This window comes from Heterocephalus glaber, unplaced genomic scaffold, assembly GCF_053883595.1.
Source record: "Heterocephalus glaber isolate CG9 unplaced genomic scaffold, H.glaber_assembly_v1.0 deba00000809, whole genome shotgun sequence".
In the NCBI taxonomy this organism is placed as follows: Eukaryota; Metazoa; Chordata; class Mammalia; order Rodentia; family Bathyergidae; genus Heterocephalus; species Heterocephalus glaber.
The window spans coordinates 11,037,870-11,059,731 of record NW_028258163.1 but is presented as its reverse complement, the minus strand read 5'-3'; the positions used below and the strand labels follow the sequence as shown (position 1 = coordinate 11,059,731).

The window sequence follows — 21,862 nt, the reverse complement described above, 5'->3', positions numbered from 1 at the left end:
ACCTTAGTTTGGAGACCTGTCATTTATAATAACATTCAACTTCCCAAAATAATGGCTGGCTTTTTAAGAAAGGAATACCTTTCCCCCGATAAGATACTATAATTTACAGGAGAATTGGGCCTCAAGAAATTAAAGTTATATGTAATCAACACTTAGTGCTTTCGCATTGCTACCTTGGGCGGACTTTGGAAAACTCTCTTTGTTTATATTCTCTTTGTTTTATTAGCTCCGCTTAAATGTATGGGAGCCAAGGTCTCAGCGCCATGGCTACTATAACCAGGTTACCATTTCCACAGCTGCTTGGCGAGGGGCTGCAGCAGAGGGACACAATAGAGGAAGTGAAGTGATGATATTTTCCCATTCTAGCAACCCTCACAGACTGGGAGAAAGGATTTGCATCGAAGTGATGTCCTCTTTTAGAGAGAGTGAAACCAAAACCCAGTCTGTAAGAGACTTGCCTAGAGCTGTTCCCTGTTGGTGGCAGTGTTGGGATCAAACCTAAATCTTCTGGAAAGGTCTATCATTGCAGGAAGCTGCCTCCCATGAGTAAACCTGTAAGGTAAACTCTAACACAGGGTAGATTTTACAGGAAGAGTTTTGACAAGCTTTTGCAGATAAGAGCAATTTTACCAAAGAGATTTGGTGGGGTTTTTTTGTGAACACAAAATTATTTTTGTAGTAGGTATGCATGAGCAGCCAAAAGGGGCGGGGGCAGCATTTGAAAATCAAAGTATTATTTTTCTGCCCTTCCAAAGAAATAACAAACTCATGTCAAGCATGTCATGCATTTAATGGTATGGTATCCTGCTCTTACCAACTGGGTAGTAGGCAGGGGGATGTCCCCATACTAAATTAAAAGGCACTGGTACTTGGTGGGAGGCAGTTCCTAAGCAAGGACACCGAAGTTCTTGGTCAGTTTGAGGGAGTCACATTTCGCCAATACAATAGAAGTTCAGATATCTAATCCCTAGCGTGGCTACTCTGGTGTGTCCTAGTTAGGCTGCAGGGTTCAATGATATATAGGCAAGACCTAGGACTCACATTCCTATACGAGCATAAGTGACTTTGTACTTTGTCTCCAAAGAAAATCTCATGAGCTGTTCTGAAAGTGTAATGAATGTTTACTATTAGAGTTGACCATTAAACAATTTCTCTTTTAAAAATATAATATTTTTTAAAAATTATAAATGAGGATGAGGTTTAGAGTTATATATATATAGTTCTTCCATCAGTCTTGATCCTTTGTCATAAACATACCTAAATAAATAATTGTTCAGGATTTTTTCTGACAATTATAAAGGAAAGACCTCAAACTAACAGACCAATCTGGTCTATGGGTGTACTCTTCTTGTAGAAATGCTGTGGGAACTCAGAGACTCAGAAAGAAAGAGCCAATATTCTGTTAGCATTCTTCATTCTGGATGAGCTTGCACAAGAGCTCTAGGTCTGGCCATAGCCAGAGTTCAGGCTCTAAATGAGGAGATTCATCAGCATCTGTTTTGACTTCTTCATCACCTAGCTGTGTCAGGGTAGATTCATCTTTAGTAGGTCCTTTTAAAATGATGTGGCTACCTGTCACTAAATTTTCAGTTACTTTAACTAGATGGATAGATCTGCAGAACATAACTGCAAGGTAAGAATTTGTTGTCAAATGCAGTGGTACCTCAGTTCATGTACACTTTTGTTTGCAAACAACTTGGTTCACAAGCTGAAGCATCTGGCAAAAGTTTGTTTTTGTTTGCAAACGCTGCATCAGGTGACGAACACAGCCATGGCTATCTTTCCCACACAAGCACAAATGTGGTCATCTTTTCCAAAATTGTAGAACTAATTAAGTTTGTGAACTGAGGTACTACTGTATGTCATGACATGAACTTTAAGGACCTTTACATGAATAAAGCATAATGTATGTTCATGCTTCATTGAGCACCTACAAGTTGTGACGATGCGGGGAAACAACCCCTAACTTCTCAACAGGCACATCATCCTCAGGAAGCAGCAGAAATGCAACATGAGCATTTCTGTAGCTACTGTGCTGTGTGTAGTATTTCTCACTTTAAGGACAAGGACAAATGAAAGGAGCTTGAAGCTCATTTTAGGAGTTAATAGTATTACTCAAGTAACACGAGGAAATAAAAAAGAACCTCTTGGTGAAGACATTTATGATATTCTTGCAGAAACAATATATTTTCAGGTCACATTTTTTCCAATCAAGGTTAAAAGGGTGCTTGCTTTGGTAGCACATATACTAAAAAAAAGTTAAAAGGCTGGGTGTATATAGTACTAGCATATTAGATACTTTAGCATCTAAAGTCAAGTAGGATCTTATGTTTTCTGGACATGGATAAAATATATCATTCATGTTGCAAACATAACATTAGTTCATTTTATATGTATATTTCATCTCTCACTTAAGTTTTTAAGGGTTTGATATTGATGAAGTCAACTCCTAGAGACAACTGGAGCTCTTATAAGGAGGAGTACAGTGAGTAATTGTGTTAATCGAGGTCCTTGACTTCTAGAAGCACGTAAGTTCGTGTCAAAACCCATTTGCAGTTTCATAGCCTTAGATTTCATATGCACCTGGTCATGTAGCATGGGACCCTCTTTCCTTTGAGGCAATCTAATCTTCCTCCTGTGACAGGAGGAAGTGGGCCAGAGAGGAAGAGAGGCATCAGTGTTTATTTCCATATCCACAGGCAGGTGAGGACACTGATCTCACTTAATTCTCATACAATCCTCTGAAGTAGGTTGCTTTTTAAAAGTGTGCAAAGTAAGGTACAGAGAGGAGAAATAACTTGCCCCTGAGGTCACATGATTCACTAAAGGCTGGCCTGAAAACACAGTTGCCTGACTTCAAGGAGAGCTTTCCCCAACATAAATGCTGGTCACTCTACATTTAGAGTTATTTCTATAGGATGATGGGGATTGAGAGCTTAGAGCAGTGACAGCAAACCTTTTAGAGACAAGTGCTCAAACTGCAACCCAAAACTCACTTATTTACTGCAAAGTATCAACAGTGCAATTAAACCTGAATATTGAGGGGTTTTAGGTTAGAAAAAAACCACATACATTAACATCTTTGTCATAAAAGAAAAACAAATAACATGCATGGCATTGGTTTGCCACCACTGGCTTAGAGGGAAACAGTGACTCTCCTTTGGCCTCACGTTGTGCCAAAGGTTCACAGACATTCCATACACTATACATCCATTCAAAAGAAAATACTTTCATGTTTGTATGCAAGGATTCTACTTCAAATTTCAGCCATAAAATTGGCCACAGTGCCAAGCATTTGTCCCTTGGCAATTTCTCCCAGAATTAAATTAGATAGGATTAGACCAGGGGTAAAGTGATCCAAGTATGAGCTTAGCTAGTGTATGGTCTGAGAGGCACCAAGCCCTCTCTGCCTCTGGTCCTCCTCATCATTATTTTCCCTTTCAAAATAAAGCTGGCTCCCATGTTGAGCCAGCTGCAGCTAAGGCATTTCAATAATAAAAAATTCTGTGCTGTTAAATTTGACTGTGTACCTTCATTTTTGTTAGCCAGAGAAATTGGTGCAGGATCATAAATCCTTGCAGAAAGACTTCTGTACACTCATCACGTGAGTGAACAAATAACAGAAGTCATTTTTAAAAACGTCCACTAGCTACACAGCAGTGAACAGACCCACCACACAAGGGCAAATTTATGACTACGAGGGAAAAATTACACACTTCAAAGCATCCCGTTTGATGGCAGTCGTGATCATTAGTGAGAGCAATACTTATTTAAAAGCAGTAAATGGCTATTTCCAAACGGAACAGAATGACATGCAAAAGAGACATCTTCCCACTCACACATCCCCAGGCTCTCCAGAGCATCATTAGTCTGTTTTATTAACTCACTTCCTTGTTTTTCCTCTCCTTCTTTTTCTTCTCTGCTGACTATTACCTTCTAAAATTAAGTACTAACAGTAAATGTGCACAATACTCACTTCAGAAAGGCAAACGATCCGACTCAAAAGATGATATGAAAGTAGTATTTCTCCCACCAATGACTGGAAGCCCAGGTAGGAACCATGAGAGGAATATGCCACAAGGGTGCTGGTGCCCGAAGCTACTGTCCAGGTGCTACTTTGTGGTGTCACCAGTGGATAGCAAAATAATAATTATGACAGTACCATTTCTATCTGTGCTCTTTCTCTTCTCCAGTCCATTCCCTCTACCTCAAAGATGTCTAGTGAATAATGCATGTGTTGAGATGGAAAATAACTATTGGATCTCTTTCTTTCATCTTTGGTAAAATAGCACAAAAAGGCAACACGATGCATAGGAAATCTGATTTTCATCCCACCATGGTGAATACTGTTAACCAATGGATATTTAATTAAAATATCATGGATCATTTATTTTGGATGTGGGACTTCAAAAAGAATAGATTCCTCCAATAAACTTCAGTGTATTAGTATCTAAGTGTTGTAAATTATAGATGCTCCTTACATTATACAACAATATTGTATAACACTGCTCTGCTAAAACATGGACATTGACTTAGGGCTTATTCATATGTTCTAAAACTAAGAGTTTAATCTTATTAAGTTGGTTTTCCCATTTTATTTGGAAAATAAGTTATTGCTCTTCTTTAAGACAAGTTAAGATTACGATTTAAGTTCCTGATATAAAAGAAAAACAACTTTTGAGTTTACTTTTTCATACATTGAACTCTTTGAATCACTCAAGCTAAAACGATAAAGAAAAAGGAGTTTTTTGAAATACACACTTTGAAAACTCAAGGATATTTCTCCAGTTGACACAGTGTCTCTTTGCTTTCCCAAGTTCTATGCTAGGGCCATAAAAAGGCAGGATCTAGCAGATCTTATTTGACACTGAAAGTGGTGAAATTTAAAAACAATCAGGTCTCCCTCATCAAAGATTTCTGTATATTGTGAGTTTTTGAAAAAGCGTAAGCAATTAAAAATTGTTCCATAAAGTGAAAATGTTTGAGGGTGCATAGAAACAGGGATTGCTGAGAGCAGCACAAGGAAGGGGGGAAGCAAGCCCATATTCAAGTGACTATTTGTTTGGTTTGGGGTTTTTTTGGTACCAGGGATCGAACTCTGGTCCTTGCGCTTGAAGTGACTATTAAGTGAACAAAAATCTTACCTGTGTTAATGCTCCAAGGGACAAAGAAAAGCTACTCTCAGGCAGCTGACTAGAGCATATTGCTCTAAATCAAAAGAGTGACAAGTCACAAACTTTAGGAACTTAAGAGATTTAGTTAAAGAGCCTAATTTTATAAGTGATAATATCCTGGCTCCAAGAGGCGAGAAGATTGCTTAAATCACATTAGGAGCTGGAAAATAACCAAAATATGAACATTGATTCTATTGATTCTGTGGTCATTGTCTCTTTTAGCACAGAGAGATACTTCTGTATTATGTATGAGTTCATTCAGGTCAAGTGAGAATAACTGCTAGTTGGTAACTGCACACAGTTCCTACCCACAGGCAGCGTACTATCCAAAATAGAAGAGAAATGCAAACTGCAATGACAGTGCCAAATGATAAGAATTGTGGTAGAAAAAATACTCACAACAGATTTGCAGGGTCAGTGCAAGCTTTTCAGGTGATCTAATATCTAAACTGGTTCCCTGAAGGAGAAGATTACACAAGGGAAGAGAGGGGAGAAGAAGGCTGTTCATGCAGAGGAAACAGCTGATAAGCAGGATCAGAGGCAAAAAAGAACTGGCCAGAGAAAGGAAGTCCACATGGCTGGGACACAGAGTGCATGGTGGGATGTGGTGAAAGATGAACAGGGCTCACCAAATCCTGAGAGGAATTTGGAGTCGACATCAAGGTAATGGGGAGACAAAGGGTTTTAAAACAGGGATGTTACCAACTGGATCTGCATGTTGGAAAGAACATAGTAACTGCTTAGTGAAAAACGGGGAGGAGGGATAGCTACAGAAGGCATCAGAGTCCTTTGTGGGCTGTAGGAATATCCCAGAAGACAGAAGGCATCAGCTGATGGCGTATGCAGGAGTTGGCAGGGTGGAGAGGAGAGGCTGAATTTGGGATATTCAGGCAGCAGAATTAAAGTACTGGATGATAAATATGTAGATATAAACAAAGGTGGGTCATTAGTGAATGAAATGATCTAAAATTAAACTGAGATATGCGGCAAAAGTCTTGCTGGGGCCCTTTCTAAGAGAGGGGATATGGAGCACTATCCCTCAGTTACACACTTACTGAGAACAAAAATTCACGGGAGCTCTGCGTTTGCTCATCCTTAGTGAAGCCCCTGAAATCTGGGCACACAGTAAAGACTGAATGCTACACATAGTCCTCTGCAAAGTGTTGTAACCTGGTTGTGTTCCATGGGAGCAGGCATAAATCCCCAGTGAGATTTTTTTGTGACAAAAGAAGCTGCCTCACAGACACCCTTAATCCCAACACCCTCCCAGCCTCTCCATAGCTCGGTGGATCCTGGGTAGAAGATGAGGGTAGGCTTGATGCCCTATGCATTGTTCAAGCAACATTAGTGATGCGCTCTTCCCTTTTTGGGGGGAATCTAGTCAGCCCAAAGGCAGCAGTATTGGGGTGCTGAATAAGAGGAACCTAAATTCAGAGAAAGATTTACTATCTCCGTATGGATTTTTCCAGACGACTCAGGGTTTTTAGTTCCAAACTGCAAAGATAAAACATAGAATGTGCTTTTGGGCTGTGGTGTATCCCAAATCCAACCCAGGACATAATTCAGGTACTCACCCCTTCGCCACCATTTTCACCCGTGTTGGCAAGCATTTCCTGCAGCGCTCTGACAGAGAGAGACTGTTCCAGCACAAAATTGCAGATGCAGAGATCTGGAGGAATATACTGTGGAAATAAAACCATAGTGAGGACACCTACCCATATCAATCAAGGATCAGTCACACAATAACATATCAAAGGCATAGAGCCTATGAATCAAAATGACAGCTGGATGAATGAACTGGAATGGAAGAAGGTGATTTTCTTTTATTCAGGTTAAGATGTGTTTTAAGACGGATTCCAAAGGAAGACAAGTAGAAAACCCCAAGTCTCAAGAGAACAGTGGCCAAGAATTCACGATCCACTTGAGTGAAGGCTGGTGTGTACAGATGGAAGAACGCCCACACAGCCCTGGTGCAGAAGGGACAGGAAGAGAAGGCCCATTCACACCCATGTCTGAGTGGGACCACAGGAAGACAGCCACTGGGCTCTCAGCCACAATCATCTGTGAGAGCAACGGACAGATCAGAATGTGGCTCTAGGCTACAGCAACTGACATAGGGAATCCACCTTTTTGGGGGGGGGCGGGGTACAGGGATTGAACTGGGGTCTTTGCTGTTGCGCAGCAGGTGGCGAAAACACTGAGCTAAATCCCTGGGCCCGAATCCACTTATTTTTAAAGAACTAGATATCATACTATAAAAAGAGGCAGTAGAGAGGCTTAAAAGCTACATAAGTATATATCTGAAGAAAGAAATGCCCTGGTAAGAAATGATGACCCCCATAAAAATCTTTCTGATTTGTCAGAGTAAGTTCACAGTGGTAAGTTAGCACCACGACATTCCTCCCTTTTCTGGTACATTCCTCTGCAATGGTTAAAAAGCCCCTTTTGCATACTAGCTACCAATAGCTAAGACAGAGTGAACACATATTCTGTGCCAGACACTGTTCAAGTGCTTTTCACATATTAACTCATTTAATCCTTAAAACACCCCCAAAAGATAGGGAATCTTAATTTTCCAGTTTATAGTCAAGAAAAGGCACAGAGAATTTAGGTCACTTGCCTAAGTGTTATATTTGGCTGAGTGAGATTCACACCCAGTTCACTGAGTCAGATTCACACTGTCTCCCAAGTTCATGCACTTAATTCCACACTGTTCCTATGACTAACAGAAATATTAAAGACTCTTTCTTCCACAATTAGAACATTTTAGATCAGCTAATATTTAAATATTTTACTTATATACAATGCAGTGTTTCATACTGAGAAAGATTCAAAGAAACAGAAAACAAAACCATTGCTCCTCGGGACCTTACAATCCAGTTTCATGATATGCCCTCTTCCTTGGGGATACAACTTGTGATTCTCGTGCATACCAAATCTTTAGCAGAACACTGACACTGCAAGAATAACAGGAATGAGGAATGTAGGCTGGAAGTCACTGAGACCTAATCCTGACACTTCAAGAGAGGTAAAGCTATTTCCAGGGAGTTCTGATTTAAAAGCTAAAACTAGTCTGCTACTGAGACTCAGATGACTTCTCCAACAAGTATTTTCATTTGAAAAAGAATTCTAAATTCCCTTTAATTCCCTTTAAATTCCCTTTAATTTCTGAGTGTTTCTGTCTTCATCTCCTCCCATTTCCAATGATGTCCTACCTGCAAGATCTGCCTATAATTTTTCTTTATTAAAATTTTAAGACTAACATGCTGGGCACGGTGGTGCACACCTGTAATCCCAGCACTCAGGAGGCTGAGGCAGGAGGATCACTGGGAGTTTGAGGCCACCCTGGGCTACATAGTGAATTAAGTACAGCCTGAACTGCCTAGCAAGACCCTGTCTCTAAATAAATAAATAAATAAATAAATAAATAAATAAATAAATAAATAAAATTTAAGACTAGGAATTAAAGCATGAAGCCAGATATGGGCACTCCAAACCTGAAGATTACTGGCTTTGGGTGACTCAGATTTTTGAATTTTTTTTTATGATTTACTTTTCTACTAAGAAGTTGAGGGAATACTTGTCTGTTCCAATACCTTCCTAATCAAGGTCTGTTTCGTCAGGAACCCTAAAAATCTCAGATTCCTAGAATTCTGGCATTATAGGAATTTCTCTAATTGTCTTCATTAAAACCATTTAACCCAGGAGAAGCTACCACAAGGAGGATAACAACCTTTGTGTTTTTGCTTTGTTTTCAAAGTCTGTTCCCACAGCAGGTAATTATCTCATTTGTATGAGTCTGGAGTGAGCAGACAGCTGGTGATGCAGGGCACAACCTCACATCTAGGAAGTGTATTTAGAGCATACATAGCATCGTTACAAGCACTATAGAATTATGATGAAGCATTTCCCTAAAAACTTCATACCACAAACACGATGTCCAGCTTCTAGTCTCTCCAAATATGATGCCATCTCTGGAGATTTTAGAGATTTTTTTTAACCCTCTTAACCTACCTGGATTTCATATCCCCAGAACAGGAAGAAGAAAGGTCAGGGTTTGGTCATTTCTCCCTCCGTGACTTCATTAGAGTGAATGATTTGGAGATTTTCCATTCAGAAACACCTCTAATTACTGTTCATACTTTATAAGGTTCTTTTGGGCTAATCAACTGAATGATCCCAACTTTCAGGTATAGTTTTATAATAAAACTATTTAAGTCCATTCATTTCAATACAGAAACCTTCACAGCTCCAAGTGTTAGATAACATGCCCTTACCTGAGGCTGTGTGATTTTAAGTCAGCTTTCTTTCCTGCCTGTGTCTGGTTTGCTTAGACAAGTGTGGGGAGCTCCCCTGGTCTCTGAAATCCATTATCCATTCTGATGGAGGACGCTGATAGATAACATGGACAACTGACACTCTATAATTATCTGTCCTTTCACTCTAGGTATTAAACGCCCCAAACTACCCAAGATTTCATTACTGGCATGAATGGATACACTTAAACAGGAGGATAGTGTGCCAGGAAAGGAAGCACCTCAAATGTGGGCACCATATTGGCACAGGCTTCCAGTATTCTTACAATTTTGTTTCTGCATGTGATTCCCTCCTGGACTTTATCCTTGGGAACATGGTCATGTCATACTGATAGCACACAAAACAGCACACAGGCAGTGGCAAAGAGGGAACAGGGCAACAGGAATGTGTGGAGAAAAACGAAGTGCAAGTAACAACTTGTGACATGAATGGAGCACAGAGCCACTTGACCTGCTGTGCCAGCTGCCATCCTTAATTAAACTCCACGCTTGCCTGAACTCCCACCTCAATACTCCCGAAGAATGAGCAAAGGCCACTTGGCCATTCCAGCTCATCTGCAGGCTGCAGAGTTCCACAGGAGGCCAGCTCACTGTCTGTGTGCTCCGAGTCTGTGCCTCAGTCACTCTGCCTCACAGGCATGAGGCGTGTGTTTGATGATTCCCAGCATGGATTAAAGGGCTCTGTTGACATCTGTTCTGAAACAGCTCCTCATCACTCTCCCCAGCCCTGTCCTTAGCTCAGAGAAGCATTTTGCTTCAAGGTGTCCTACAGAAAACCTTGGGATGCCAGGGCCACGAGCAACCTGGGCTCTACAGTTCATTTGGCCCCACTCTAGGGAGAAGAGGGGAAAGGAAAGCCTATGTATCCTCTATGCTCCATAAAGCCACATAAGGGACCCAAGATGATGGGAATCTGATGTCCCTGTTCCTGGAGTCACTTAGCATTTCTGTATGTAGCACTCGTGGTAGGCACTTGACAGCACACTAGCTGGTGTGAGCCAAGCTTTCAAGAAAACAAAGGGGGAGTCAGTTACAAGAAGAAGGATTGACCCCTTGAGATTATACTATTAACCACAGTCTATTTTAACTCATAGGTTCCTCCCCCATTCTTTTGATCCATGTTTAATGAAGCCAGAAACTTACCCCAGTGGCTTTATTCTTGGTTTCATTAATGTGGATTCTCTTGATTTAGGTTTCTTACAAAGCCTGGGAAGAAGGCAAATCTAACCTAACAATGAACAATATCTAAAGCCAAAGCTGATACACTGAAGTCTGTGGACCCAGATTGTGAACCCAAGGCTGTGAGTTCTTTGAAAAATCTATGATTTCCTATTTTTGGAATCCCCAGTACATAAAACAGTGTGGTGCTCTACTCGCATCTTCTCAAATAATCTCTCTCTCCTCTCAGACCATCCAGGTATACACAGATGGCGGTGGCTATAGACAAATTGCACCAAGCCTTCCTGGCTAAGACCCTTCCCCAAGTCTTCTGCTTATTATTCAAGAGGTTTTTCTCCTCCCATTATCATGGGCCTTTTTCCATCTCTTTACTCATTCATCTGGTTATATACAGACATGCCTCACTACCTGAGGTCAAATCTCCCTTCAGTGACTTACTAGCTGAATGACATTAGCCAGATAACTTAGTCTCCACGTGCCTCAGTTCCCTTACCTGTAAAATAAGGATACAATAATATCTACTTCTCAGACTAAATTTTTATGACTAATGACCTTAAAATAGACTCTAGCATCTTATACTTAAAGTCAGATAATATTAAATAACAGTAAGATCAAAATATCAGTAACTCACTTAAACATTCACTTGTTTGTATGTAGTATTTTTGAAGCTCCTATTTTGTACAAGGATATGGCAAAATTCCTGCCCATCAGGACCGTGTAGTGCAGTGGAAGGTCTGGGAAGCAAACGGAAATTTCCAATGACACAAAAGACCCAGAGGCAAGTCCGGAAGCAGAGTTCAAGATGGCTGCAGTAGAGAGGGGCAACAACATGGAGGACAGATGGGAGGAGGAAGTGACTGTGTATAAGAAAGGTAGAGGAGGGAAGAAGCCTAGGGAGGTGAGAAGTGAGGCAGAAAGGAAGCAGGCATTAGATTGAGAAGGGGCTTGAGTTTTGGTCAAGGAGGATTTGGGACATTATCTTCCCAGTGATAGAGAGGCATTAAAAGTTTGGTGGGAGGTGATGAAATCACATTTACACTGTGAAATAACATTTTGGGTCCAGAGTATAGAAGGACAGATCCAGGCAGGGAGACAGACCAGGTGGGAGACTGTTGTGGAAGGCCGGATAAGAGGGGGGGATGGTCTGGATGTAAGGAATAGCAGCAGGGATGAAGATCTGGGAGATTATTTTATTTCATTTTTTACTTTTTGCAAATATTACACTATTTTTATTTTATTGGTACATTTTAGATATACATAATGATAACATTCATCATAGGGAATTTATACCTGTACACGATACATCTTGCTGCTTCTTTTTTTTCCATTCCCCTCCCCTCGACCCCTCTTCCTCTCCTTATTCACAAAATGACAGGGTCTAAGTAGTTCAGGCTGGCCTTCAACTCACTATGTAGCCCAGCCTGGCCTCAATCTCATGGCGATCCTCCTGCCTCAGCCTCCTGAGTGCTAGGATTACAGGTGTATGCGATCACACCCAGCTTGGGAATGGATGCTAAAAATTTTGATGTTAGGAGACATAAAGCTCTGTGATTAATTGGATACGGAAGACGATGGAGAAGGAATCAAAGATGACCATGCTTCTACTGCTTGGAGTAGAGTGCAAAAAGCATGAGATTCACCCAGACAAAGCCAGGGAGGCTATCAGAAGACCTCATTATCAGCAATGGCACTTTTCAACCTACTCACTGGACTGTCTCATTTGAGCCCAAAGAAAAGTAATGAGGGAATGGAGAGCCTTCTGTGACAGAGTGTGGGCATCCCTGCACAGGTCAGCTCATCTGCCAGCACAGGAGGAGTGTGGTGGTCTGACATGTATTTTCCACACAAGGAGAATTCCTGGAGTCCACCTGATTAATCTCACTTCCTTTCCCTTGTTCATCCCACAGCCAGTAAGCACTTAGAGAACATATCAGTGCATTTACTAGTGTAATAGCCACTATGGGAAAAAAGAAACAAAGCAGACATGATTTTTATCCTTCAAGGAATTTTTAACCTATTTGAAAAGACACATCCGGTACACAAGATTTAATAGAACAACAGATATAACTATACTCAATACTAAATAACAAAAGGTCTGGTATATAAGGTCCTGCGGGAACCCTCTCAGGGATGTTGCATTTAGGAAATGTCACCCAAGCTTGGCCCGCAGGAATGAAGAGGACTGTCTGTCTCTCTGGGTTTGTCTGTGTCTCCCTCATCCTTTGTACTGAGGATGGGGGAACCCAAGGTCTTCACACCGAGCTACATCCTTGGCCCTTTTTTGAGAGGGGATTTATTCTGATTTGCATGAAAAACTCTTACACATAGCAATAGCAAGAATTTAAATTTTTAAAATTAATGATAAAGATAGAGCTATTCTTTCATTGTTCCTGTGTTGTGTATATTTTCCCTTTCTGTTTAAAACTCCATTAGTGGAAGCAGGACTTTTAAATTATGGGCTTTACAGAACCTCTGTCCTTGCCTCCATTTCCATCTTTATCCAACTCCCCAAAGAAAGGGTCAGCTACATGAGGGTACCATGAATGGGAAAAAGAGTGAGCAAAAGAAGGAGAAAGTAGAGGAGAATTCCTGCTTACTGATTTTTCTCCATGTATCTCCTATTCCATTTCCAGGACCAAGAAATTAGTTGAAAGCTGTCAATGTTTCCTTATGCTATTATAGTAGCACCCACTATATCTGGCTTCATTTTCCTTGATTTCAGTTACTTGTGATCAACTGCAGTCTCAAAATATAAAATGGAAATTCCAGAAATAAGTTGTAAAGAATTTTTATTATAGTATATTGTTATAATTGTTCTATTTTAATATTAGTTATTATTAATCTCACTATGCCTAATTTTGAAACTGAACTTATCATAGGTATGTATGTATAGAAAAAATATAGTATAGAGTTCTGTATTATCCGTGGTTTTAGATATCTACTGGGGGTCGTGGAACAAATTTCAACAGGGGAGAGAACTGCATATGCAGATGAACTGATATGGGGTAGTTCTGCTCCCATGGATTCATGCTGCAAACTAAAACCATGTCTAATGTCAATGAGGAGTGAATATGAGAATGGAGAAGAGATCTAAGGAAGAAGATCTAGGGCTGAGAGAAGTGACTCTCATATTCTTGAATCCAGCTATGGAGAGTCATGGTAGCCACTGGGGGTTTAGGGGCAAGAGATGATATGGAAGCATCCAAATGGAGACGGGTCTGAAGCTAAGTCAGGCACTAGGACAAGTCATGCTTTCTCCTTGGGTTCCATGGAAACAGGGACTAGAGCAATGAATAAGTTAATTGGGCAAGAATCAAAAACTTTCACCAGAATTTTGAAATATTTAAAACTTTCCATCTTTATTTTATTTGTATTACTCCTTTAGTACTTAACAAACATTGTTTTTTAAATGTCTTACTGTGGTTGGTTGGGCTGGAATAAACTAAGGAAATAATTTTGGTCTATTAAGTGAGCCATAATATTAAAGAAAGCAAGGTGCCTCTCAGGGCCAACAGGATGGTAATAATCATGATCAAAAGGAGAACAGTAAGACAGCAGCAAAGTACAGGGGTGCAAAGCTGGAGTTCTTTGACCAGCTACCGACAAGATATCTTTATTCAGGGGTAATCCTTGAAATTTCTGCAATTTATTAAGGACAGGATCTCAGTTGTCCTCTTCAAGGTTTGAATGTGGTTTGACGCCCAGTGTTCCTATGTTGGAAGGTTGGTCCTCATGGAAGCTTGGCTATATGAAAGGTTGTATTACTCAGCTTTCCCACTGCTGGGACAAATTACCTGACCCCTGCAACTTAAAGGAGAAGAATTTTTTTGGATCATGGTTTCAAAGAGTTAAGTCAATGGTTGGTGGTCTCCAAGGCAAAAACATCATGGCAGAAAGACATGTCAAGCCAAAGCTACTTAGTTCATGGTGGCCAGAATGGAGAAGTAGGGAAATGGCACCACAGATTAAGGCATCAGGGGCCAGATTTGAATCTCCAAGATCATACTTCCACAGCCCACCCACACACAACCAGAAGTGTGCTCCACCAATTCGCAAGGTAGCTCCCAGTCCAATCAAGTTAATGATCAACTTTAATCATCACAGAGATAATGAGACCTTTAAGAGGTGGAGCTTAGTGCAAAGGGTGTAGCTCTGTCCTAGAGAGGCATTAACATAGTTCTCATGAGAACCCAGTTAGTTTCCACAGGAGTGAGTAGTTATAAAAAGACTGGAGCTTCCTTGCATTCTGGTTTCCTGTCTCACCATGTGATCACCCCTCCTCATATGCACTCTTGCCATGACATCATCTACCATTAATCCCTCAACAGGGATCAAATCAGTGTGGCTGCCTGACTTTGGACTTTCAGGCTCCAAAACTGTGAACTAAATAAACATTTTTTCTTTATAAAATATTCAGCCTCAAGAATTTCATTATAATAATGGAAAATTACCCAACACGTCACCTTTATGCTCTATTCATTCTTGAGACTGCTTAGTCTAGGAATAAATATGGCTGGTATTTACTCTCATGGCTCTAGATTTCAAATTACATAGACAAACAGCTTCTTTCTCCAGGGGCACTGTGTGTGCTGTTAACAGGCAGGGCTAGAATTAGTCTGTAGTGGCCTGGCTTCCATGTGCTTTACGTTTAATCCATTTATCAGACTGCCTCAAACAGGACTGATAACACCCTTCAAAAGATGGCTCTATGTAGTCCTCCTCAAAGACATGAATGAGAAAACTTCCATGGGCAGAGAACAAAAATCTATTCTCTCCTCTAAAATATGTCTCAGGTCACCGAGGCTTTTTAGTGAGCACAACATGGAATTGGATGAGACCAACACTTCATGGGATAACATCAGGATATCCAGAAGAGGATATGTTGTTTGTATTTCATGAGCTCTGAGTACTTTACAGACATTATCTCATCCACCTACCACAGACATGAGCTCATTATGAATTTCTAATCAATTATTGATGATATATAATTATTTGTATTGTCTCTACTTCAAAGGCAGAACCAGTCGTTAACCAAACTAACACCATCAAACCAGATTTTAATTAAGTATTTATGCAGTTAAATGCTTTTTCAATCTATCTTTGTCACCTCTAGAAAGTAGCTGATGGTTTATAATGAAAGCTTTATAATCAACATTTAAATCTGAAGCTGTTTCTCAGTCTCTGGATTTCTACCAAAACAGTTAAATGGCTTTACAACAACATTAGAAGTGGTTCAACTGAGACAAAGGAATTTGATAAAACTTATATGGGTAAGTAAAGAAATAGGAATAGAATCCATCTATACATGCATTTTAAATCCCTTTATATATCAACCTATATAATTGTGCCATTCCTTATAGTGAAGGATTTAAAATTATCACTCTTAACCCTCATTTCAGTCCTTTTAGGAAAGAGACTATAGCTATTCTACATATGAAACTCAGACTCAAAAAAGTTGAAACAATGCTCTATAATCATACTTGTGGGAAGAACATTTAAACCTTTTAAAAATAAAATTCATTATTTTAATTGTATAAACTTATAGGGTACAGAGTAATAATTTGATACATGTACACAGTATACAATGATCAAGTTAGAGTCGTTAACAGTACTAACTCCTTAAACTTAAATTTTTATTAACGCGTAGTAATTATACTTACTGACGACGTACAGTGAGATATTTCAATACCTGTATACAATATGTAGTGATCAAATCAGGTCAGTGTTTCCATTTCTTTATCAGTTTTTACAGCCTTTGTTATGGCTTATATCTAGATTTCCCTAAGCTTTGTGTGCTCATAAGTGAGGATTTGGGGAGGTGAGTGGATCATGGATGTGTGATGCTGGATTAGTTCACTGATTGGTTTAGCACAGTTCAGAGGGTCAATGATGGATTTACTGAAGAGGGAAGACCCACCCCGGGTATAGGTGGCACCAACCAATAGGCTTGTAGCCTGGATTGAATGAAAAAGGGAAGAAGAAGGAAATCTCGCTGCTTCCTACCTGCCATGCCATGATTGTTTCTCCTCTGTGCTGCCCCTCTCCCATGGTACCCCGACTTGGAACCAGCCAACCATGGACTGAAACTTCTACAAACTGTGAGTCCCAACAAACCTCTTCTCCTTTAACTTGTGGGTATCAGATTTTTTTTCCTAGCAATGAGATGGTAACTAAGATACCTTTGAGCTCCTCTCTTTCAGTTATTTATAAAACATTAAAGGGTTTACTGTGAACTATCAAACTCAACTTTTTAACTCATTCTCCATCATTATCCCTAATAAAAAGGTTCTCATCCTTATGCCAAATTTGCAGCATTCTAATCCCATTAGGTTGCTTCTCTCCCAACTCTTATACTTTAACATGCAATTAAAGACTTACGTTGGATTCTTGACAGCCTCAAAAAGAGTTCTCTACTTTGTGTTTTAAAATTTTCTATTCGTACATGTTTGCGTTATATAATGATTGCATTTATCACAGGGAGTTGGTACACGGACATAATGCAACTTAATTCTTTTTCCATCTCGTCTCTACCCCTCTCACCTTGCTCCCATCTCTCAGTCCCCTTCCCTTTTTACAAAAGATCTCACTGTTTTTTACTATCTCTATCTTTTGTCTCTTTCTTTATATTTTGTGTTTCTCATATAAGAGGAATCATATAATATTTAAGCTGAAGGCCACTGAGAATGTAAACACTATAGACTACAGTTACTGCGACTATCAGGGATCTAGACCTAGAGTCCTGGCAGGTAAGTTGATTCCCATCTTCTTGCAGTTCTGAGATCCATTAACCGTGGGACATTTCTCTTGCAAAATGTAATTCAACTCTGGGCATGATAGGGCAAGCTCCAAACACAGACATCTATTAGATTTTAAACATGTGTGTATCCTGATTTTTAACATTTTAGAGAAGAGAGTTTGCCTGTTTGTGTTAAGGGGTATTATCATGGAATAAGACTAAAATGTGTGAAACTTTACTTACTTTTTTTTTTTTTTTTGGTACCAGGGATCGAACTGAGGACCTTGTGCTTGCGAGGCAGACAAGGGCAACACTGAGCTAAATCCCCGGCTTTACTTACACTTAAAAAAAAAAAATTGCTATGGCATTGAAAAGAGAATCTTTGAAAAAATACATAGAAACTATTCAAAGCAGCTGACCTCTAAGTTTTTGCCTGGCCACTGCTAACCGAAGCTGTTAGGTGAAACAGTAAGATATACAAAATTTAAACTTACAGCTGGAAGAATTATATTTTGGGAGAGAAGCAGAAAGATGTCAAAATGAAGTAAAGATGACTTCTTCTGATGGCTGAGGAGTCACTCACAGCAATGCCAGGCTGTCAGCATGAAGACAGTCTCTAGGTGCTTCTCCATTTGAGTCTCTAGTGAGCTGTCCAGGGACAACTGGCAGTACCATGTGAGTTAGGAAGCAGAAGCTCTGCCAGCCAGGGCAAAGTGATTGCAGTGTATAAATGCCATACGGTCTCCAGCCTTACTCCAACACAAAGAATAGGAGGGGGCATTCAGAAGGAAAGGGTTGGAATAAGTTAACTACATACAAAGGAAAGGGGAAGGTTCTCAAATTACAGAAAGGTGTTGATTCTTTCAAAAGTACAATAAAATTTTGTGCCCAGGAGCTTAAAGAAGTACTTAAGAAGAGTGCTTCCCGAAGCCTTCGTATGACAGGATGGCATCACTGCCACCTAGAAGCTGGATATCTGAATTGCAGGACAAACATTCTTCGATGTAAGTCTTACTAAGAAATGCCAACCTAACATGATAAAGAGCTTTAAAATCACCATAACTGTTTCTTTGCTCATCTCTCACATCCTCAGACATATTGGCTGTTTAACTGACACTGATTGACAGATTCATTAAAGTCTACCCTCTCTGGGGAGAATGTTTATTAATTCAAGCCAGGGCAGCACTTACAACATCAGTTACTCTGGGTAATGCTTAGAGAATCATCACAAAAGCTAACACTATTATTAGTTTGTTCTGGAAATGCTAATGCATAAATACAGTGGGCATGAGTCTCCTGGGTAAGACTGCTTAAATATCAGAAAGAATAAGCCAGATGATTGTGAAGCAAGAGGTCTCTGGACCCCATCTGAGAGATACTGTAGAACAACTGGACCAAACAATCAAATTCAGGCCCCTCGGAGTAATGGTTCCCACTCTATATCCTTCTTAAATCACTCCTAAAAATATAAAGAAATTCTTTCAAATAATTAACTCCATAAGTTGAGATCCATATGATTGCTATTTTTATGATCTTGCTTGATACAGCCTTCATTAAAAGTACCACTGAAGTGCCTGGGATTCCTGTATTTTGGAAAGCATCAGTTGTTTCTGGCATAGTCATGAGAAATGTTACCAAGAGCCTGGTAGAAATTAGTGCTGCAGAGCTTGTGTTCTTTAAAACAAGGAAGAGGGGGCAGCCAAAGAATCAAAGACAAAATGCTGGGCAGCTGGCTTGCAAAATGCCTGGTGGGAAAAACATAAGTGACAGGTTGGATGGTTGATTTGGTTTCTGATTGAGCCAAGTTTTTCTCTCTGCCTGGGAGAACATGGTCAGCATGTTAAATAACTAAGGTGCCAATAGATGGAAACTTGGAACGCTTGTACCTCGGAAAACAAGCTGTGCTGATGAGGAGCACTAATACCAACTGCTGATGGACAGAGCTACCTGAAATACTGGCTTTTTCATGGCCCTAAAAATAGAGGGCCGTATATAAAACCATAACTTAATGAGTAGCATAGATACTACAACAAGCTCTCTAGATGCTTCATGGGGATCCTGGGATTCTAGCTTTCATTGAGCACTGTGATGAGAAACCATAAAGACAGTTTTCTGAAGAGCCTGCACATCAGAAAAATAGTGAAGACCTGGATGGAGGAAAGGCAGAATGCCAAAGAGGAGATAAAATCCACCACACTGTTCCATGAAAAAAATTAGGGGTTTGAGCATCCACTAGGGGAGAAAGGCAGCAGAAAGGATGGAGGAATTATAGGATGAGAGTACAGAAACATGGAGGGGAGAGTAAAACCTAAGAGGAGAGAAGAAAAATCTAGTTTTGAGCTAATGTTCATGTTTTATTCTGGACCTTGGTTTACTTTAGTTTAGGAGATTCATCCTATCTCCAGCATGTTTCTTTGCTAGTTCACATAACTTCAGTTCCTTCTGAGTGATGATGTGGTTGTTACAGAATGTAGGAACCACTGTGAGGCTTCTCTCTATTACCAAGGCAGTGAACCCACCAGCAGCAGGATGAGCAGATGTGTGTCCCTTGGCCTTTTCGTTGCATAGGAGAAAGGGGAAGCATGAGAAAAGCACTACAAGGCATCCGCAAGAACTGAGGAACTGCAAGCCCGGAACTGAAGGCTGACACAGGACAGAGACACTGAGCACTCAGAGGTGGTACTGTCCCTGTGGTGCATTTGTCATTGGCACAACCTGTTCCTTTGGGAGCACCCAGAGTGCCAACGCCTATCTTGACTGCAGCATTAGCTCCACGAGCCTCAGCACTCAGGATGGGAAGTGGACACAAAGCTCAGAGCAACTAAGGGGAAGGACAACCAACAGCTTGGCTTCTGAATGTTGCACACTTTTTTTTCCCCCAGTGTCTCCTTCCCACTGTCAAACTGAATTTAAATTCCAGTGTGGACACGTACTTTTTATTTTTTGTCCTCTGTGGCAGTTTTTTGTTGTTTTTTTTTTGCTTTGAGACAAATAAAAATATTGGTATAAATGGAGTTTTACACTTTTAAAAAATTGGCAGGAGTACAAGGGCAGATATTCATAAAATTTGCAGTTTAAGAAAGCTTTTGTGAAAATGAGTGCTGGAAATATTTTTTTTTCTCTAAGATTGAAAAAAGTCCTCTTAGCACTCCAGAGAACTACATTTAATTTCTCCCAACTGCCCCACAATGTGCAAGTGAAACTACCACAACTAGATGTTTACATCTGCAAGGGGACATGAAGCAATCATGACAGACACTTAAAAAGGACAGTCATTGGGTGAGGATTTAGTCATGGTTGGAGGAGTTAAAAATGTTTACTTGGTAATAAACACTGCCTGAGCAGAGCAGCAACAGAGAAACGTATTATCTATTGGATTCTATCTTCTTCAACTGTTTCATTTTTACCAGGAAGGATTGTTAAGTATGGAGGATGGATAAAATAAAAATCCTCATTGAACTAAGGAGGCTGTTGGTCTCCTCCTTGCTAATCCTTCTTTAGCTGAAGTCACTGAGACCTTTCACCACGGTGTGAGCCAGTTCTAATAAACACAAGGAAACCATCAGGAGACTCAGTGTCTTCCTACTTGAAACCAAACCATCACTGAGAACCTGGTGAGACTGGCCTGAAATATCATGTGAAATACATACTGTCTCTGCTCAACCAGACAAGCTCACATGGCTGAGCTTTCACCTTGAATTTCTTTACTCTGCTCCAGCATCTCTCTCAAGTTACTGAGGTTCCTCATGAACAGCAGAGCAGGGAAAGGAAGGTGCATGACAGATTCCGGCCTCCTGTATAACCAGGAGTTACTCTAACACATAATGGTTGAACCAATTCAGCAGCGTCAGAGAAAATGAACATATTGATACAAACTGTCAGAACTATGCCTCAAAAAGGAAAGTCCTTGCTCATGGTGACCTAAGAAAAGTCTGCCAGACTCTGAAGATAAATGCTTCAAATTAACAAGTTGCTTTCCAGTGGCATTCATCTGTATGTTCTCAATGAGTAAGATGAAGATGGAAGCTGTGTTTGGGTTCTCCTTAAATGTGCCTATTTGGGGAAGGAAAATATTACTATGGCAACTGAAAACTTTCTATGGCAGGCTACAGAAGCTTGAATGTTTCACTAATGAGTCAAGGTCATAGCTTTGCTTTATTTTATAATGGCACCAGCACACCTAAGTTAGGTTACTACTCTGTCATTAATGGGATTAGTCAAATGAGGAAAGAGGTGTGGAAAACCAATGACTACAAATGTAGCCATACCACAATTTCTCAAAGGGTGGGCTATGGACTGCCTGCATAAGGATCATGCAGGAGTTTGTTAAAAAGAAACAACAACAAAAAAAGGCCAGGAATTTAGCTTAGCGTTTCCACCGCCTGCCTGGCAAGCGCAAGGTCTTGAGTTCCATCCCTAGTACCAAAAAAAAAAAAAAAGAGAGCATATTTCTGGTT

At 40.2% G+C, this 21,862-nt stretch overlaps 1 protein-coding gene across 4 annotated transcripts in view; it reads right to left on the bottom strand.

The window, feature by feature from the left end:
- The window catches only part of Ryr3 (ryanodine receptor 3), a 565,647-nt gene that overhangs the window by 359,008 nt on the left and 184,777 nt on the right, over positions 1 to 21,862 (bottom strand). For all 4 annotated transcript variants that reach the window (XM_087207455.1, XM_087207452.1, XM_087207454.1 and 1 more), the window contains exon 3: positions 6,749 to 6,856. In XM_087207455.1, the coding sequence (XP_087063581.1) occupies positions 6,749 to 6,856 (108 nt within the window). The remainder of the gene's footprint in view (positions 1 to 6,748; positions 6,857 to 21,862) is intronic.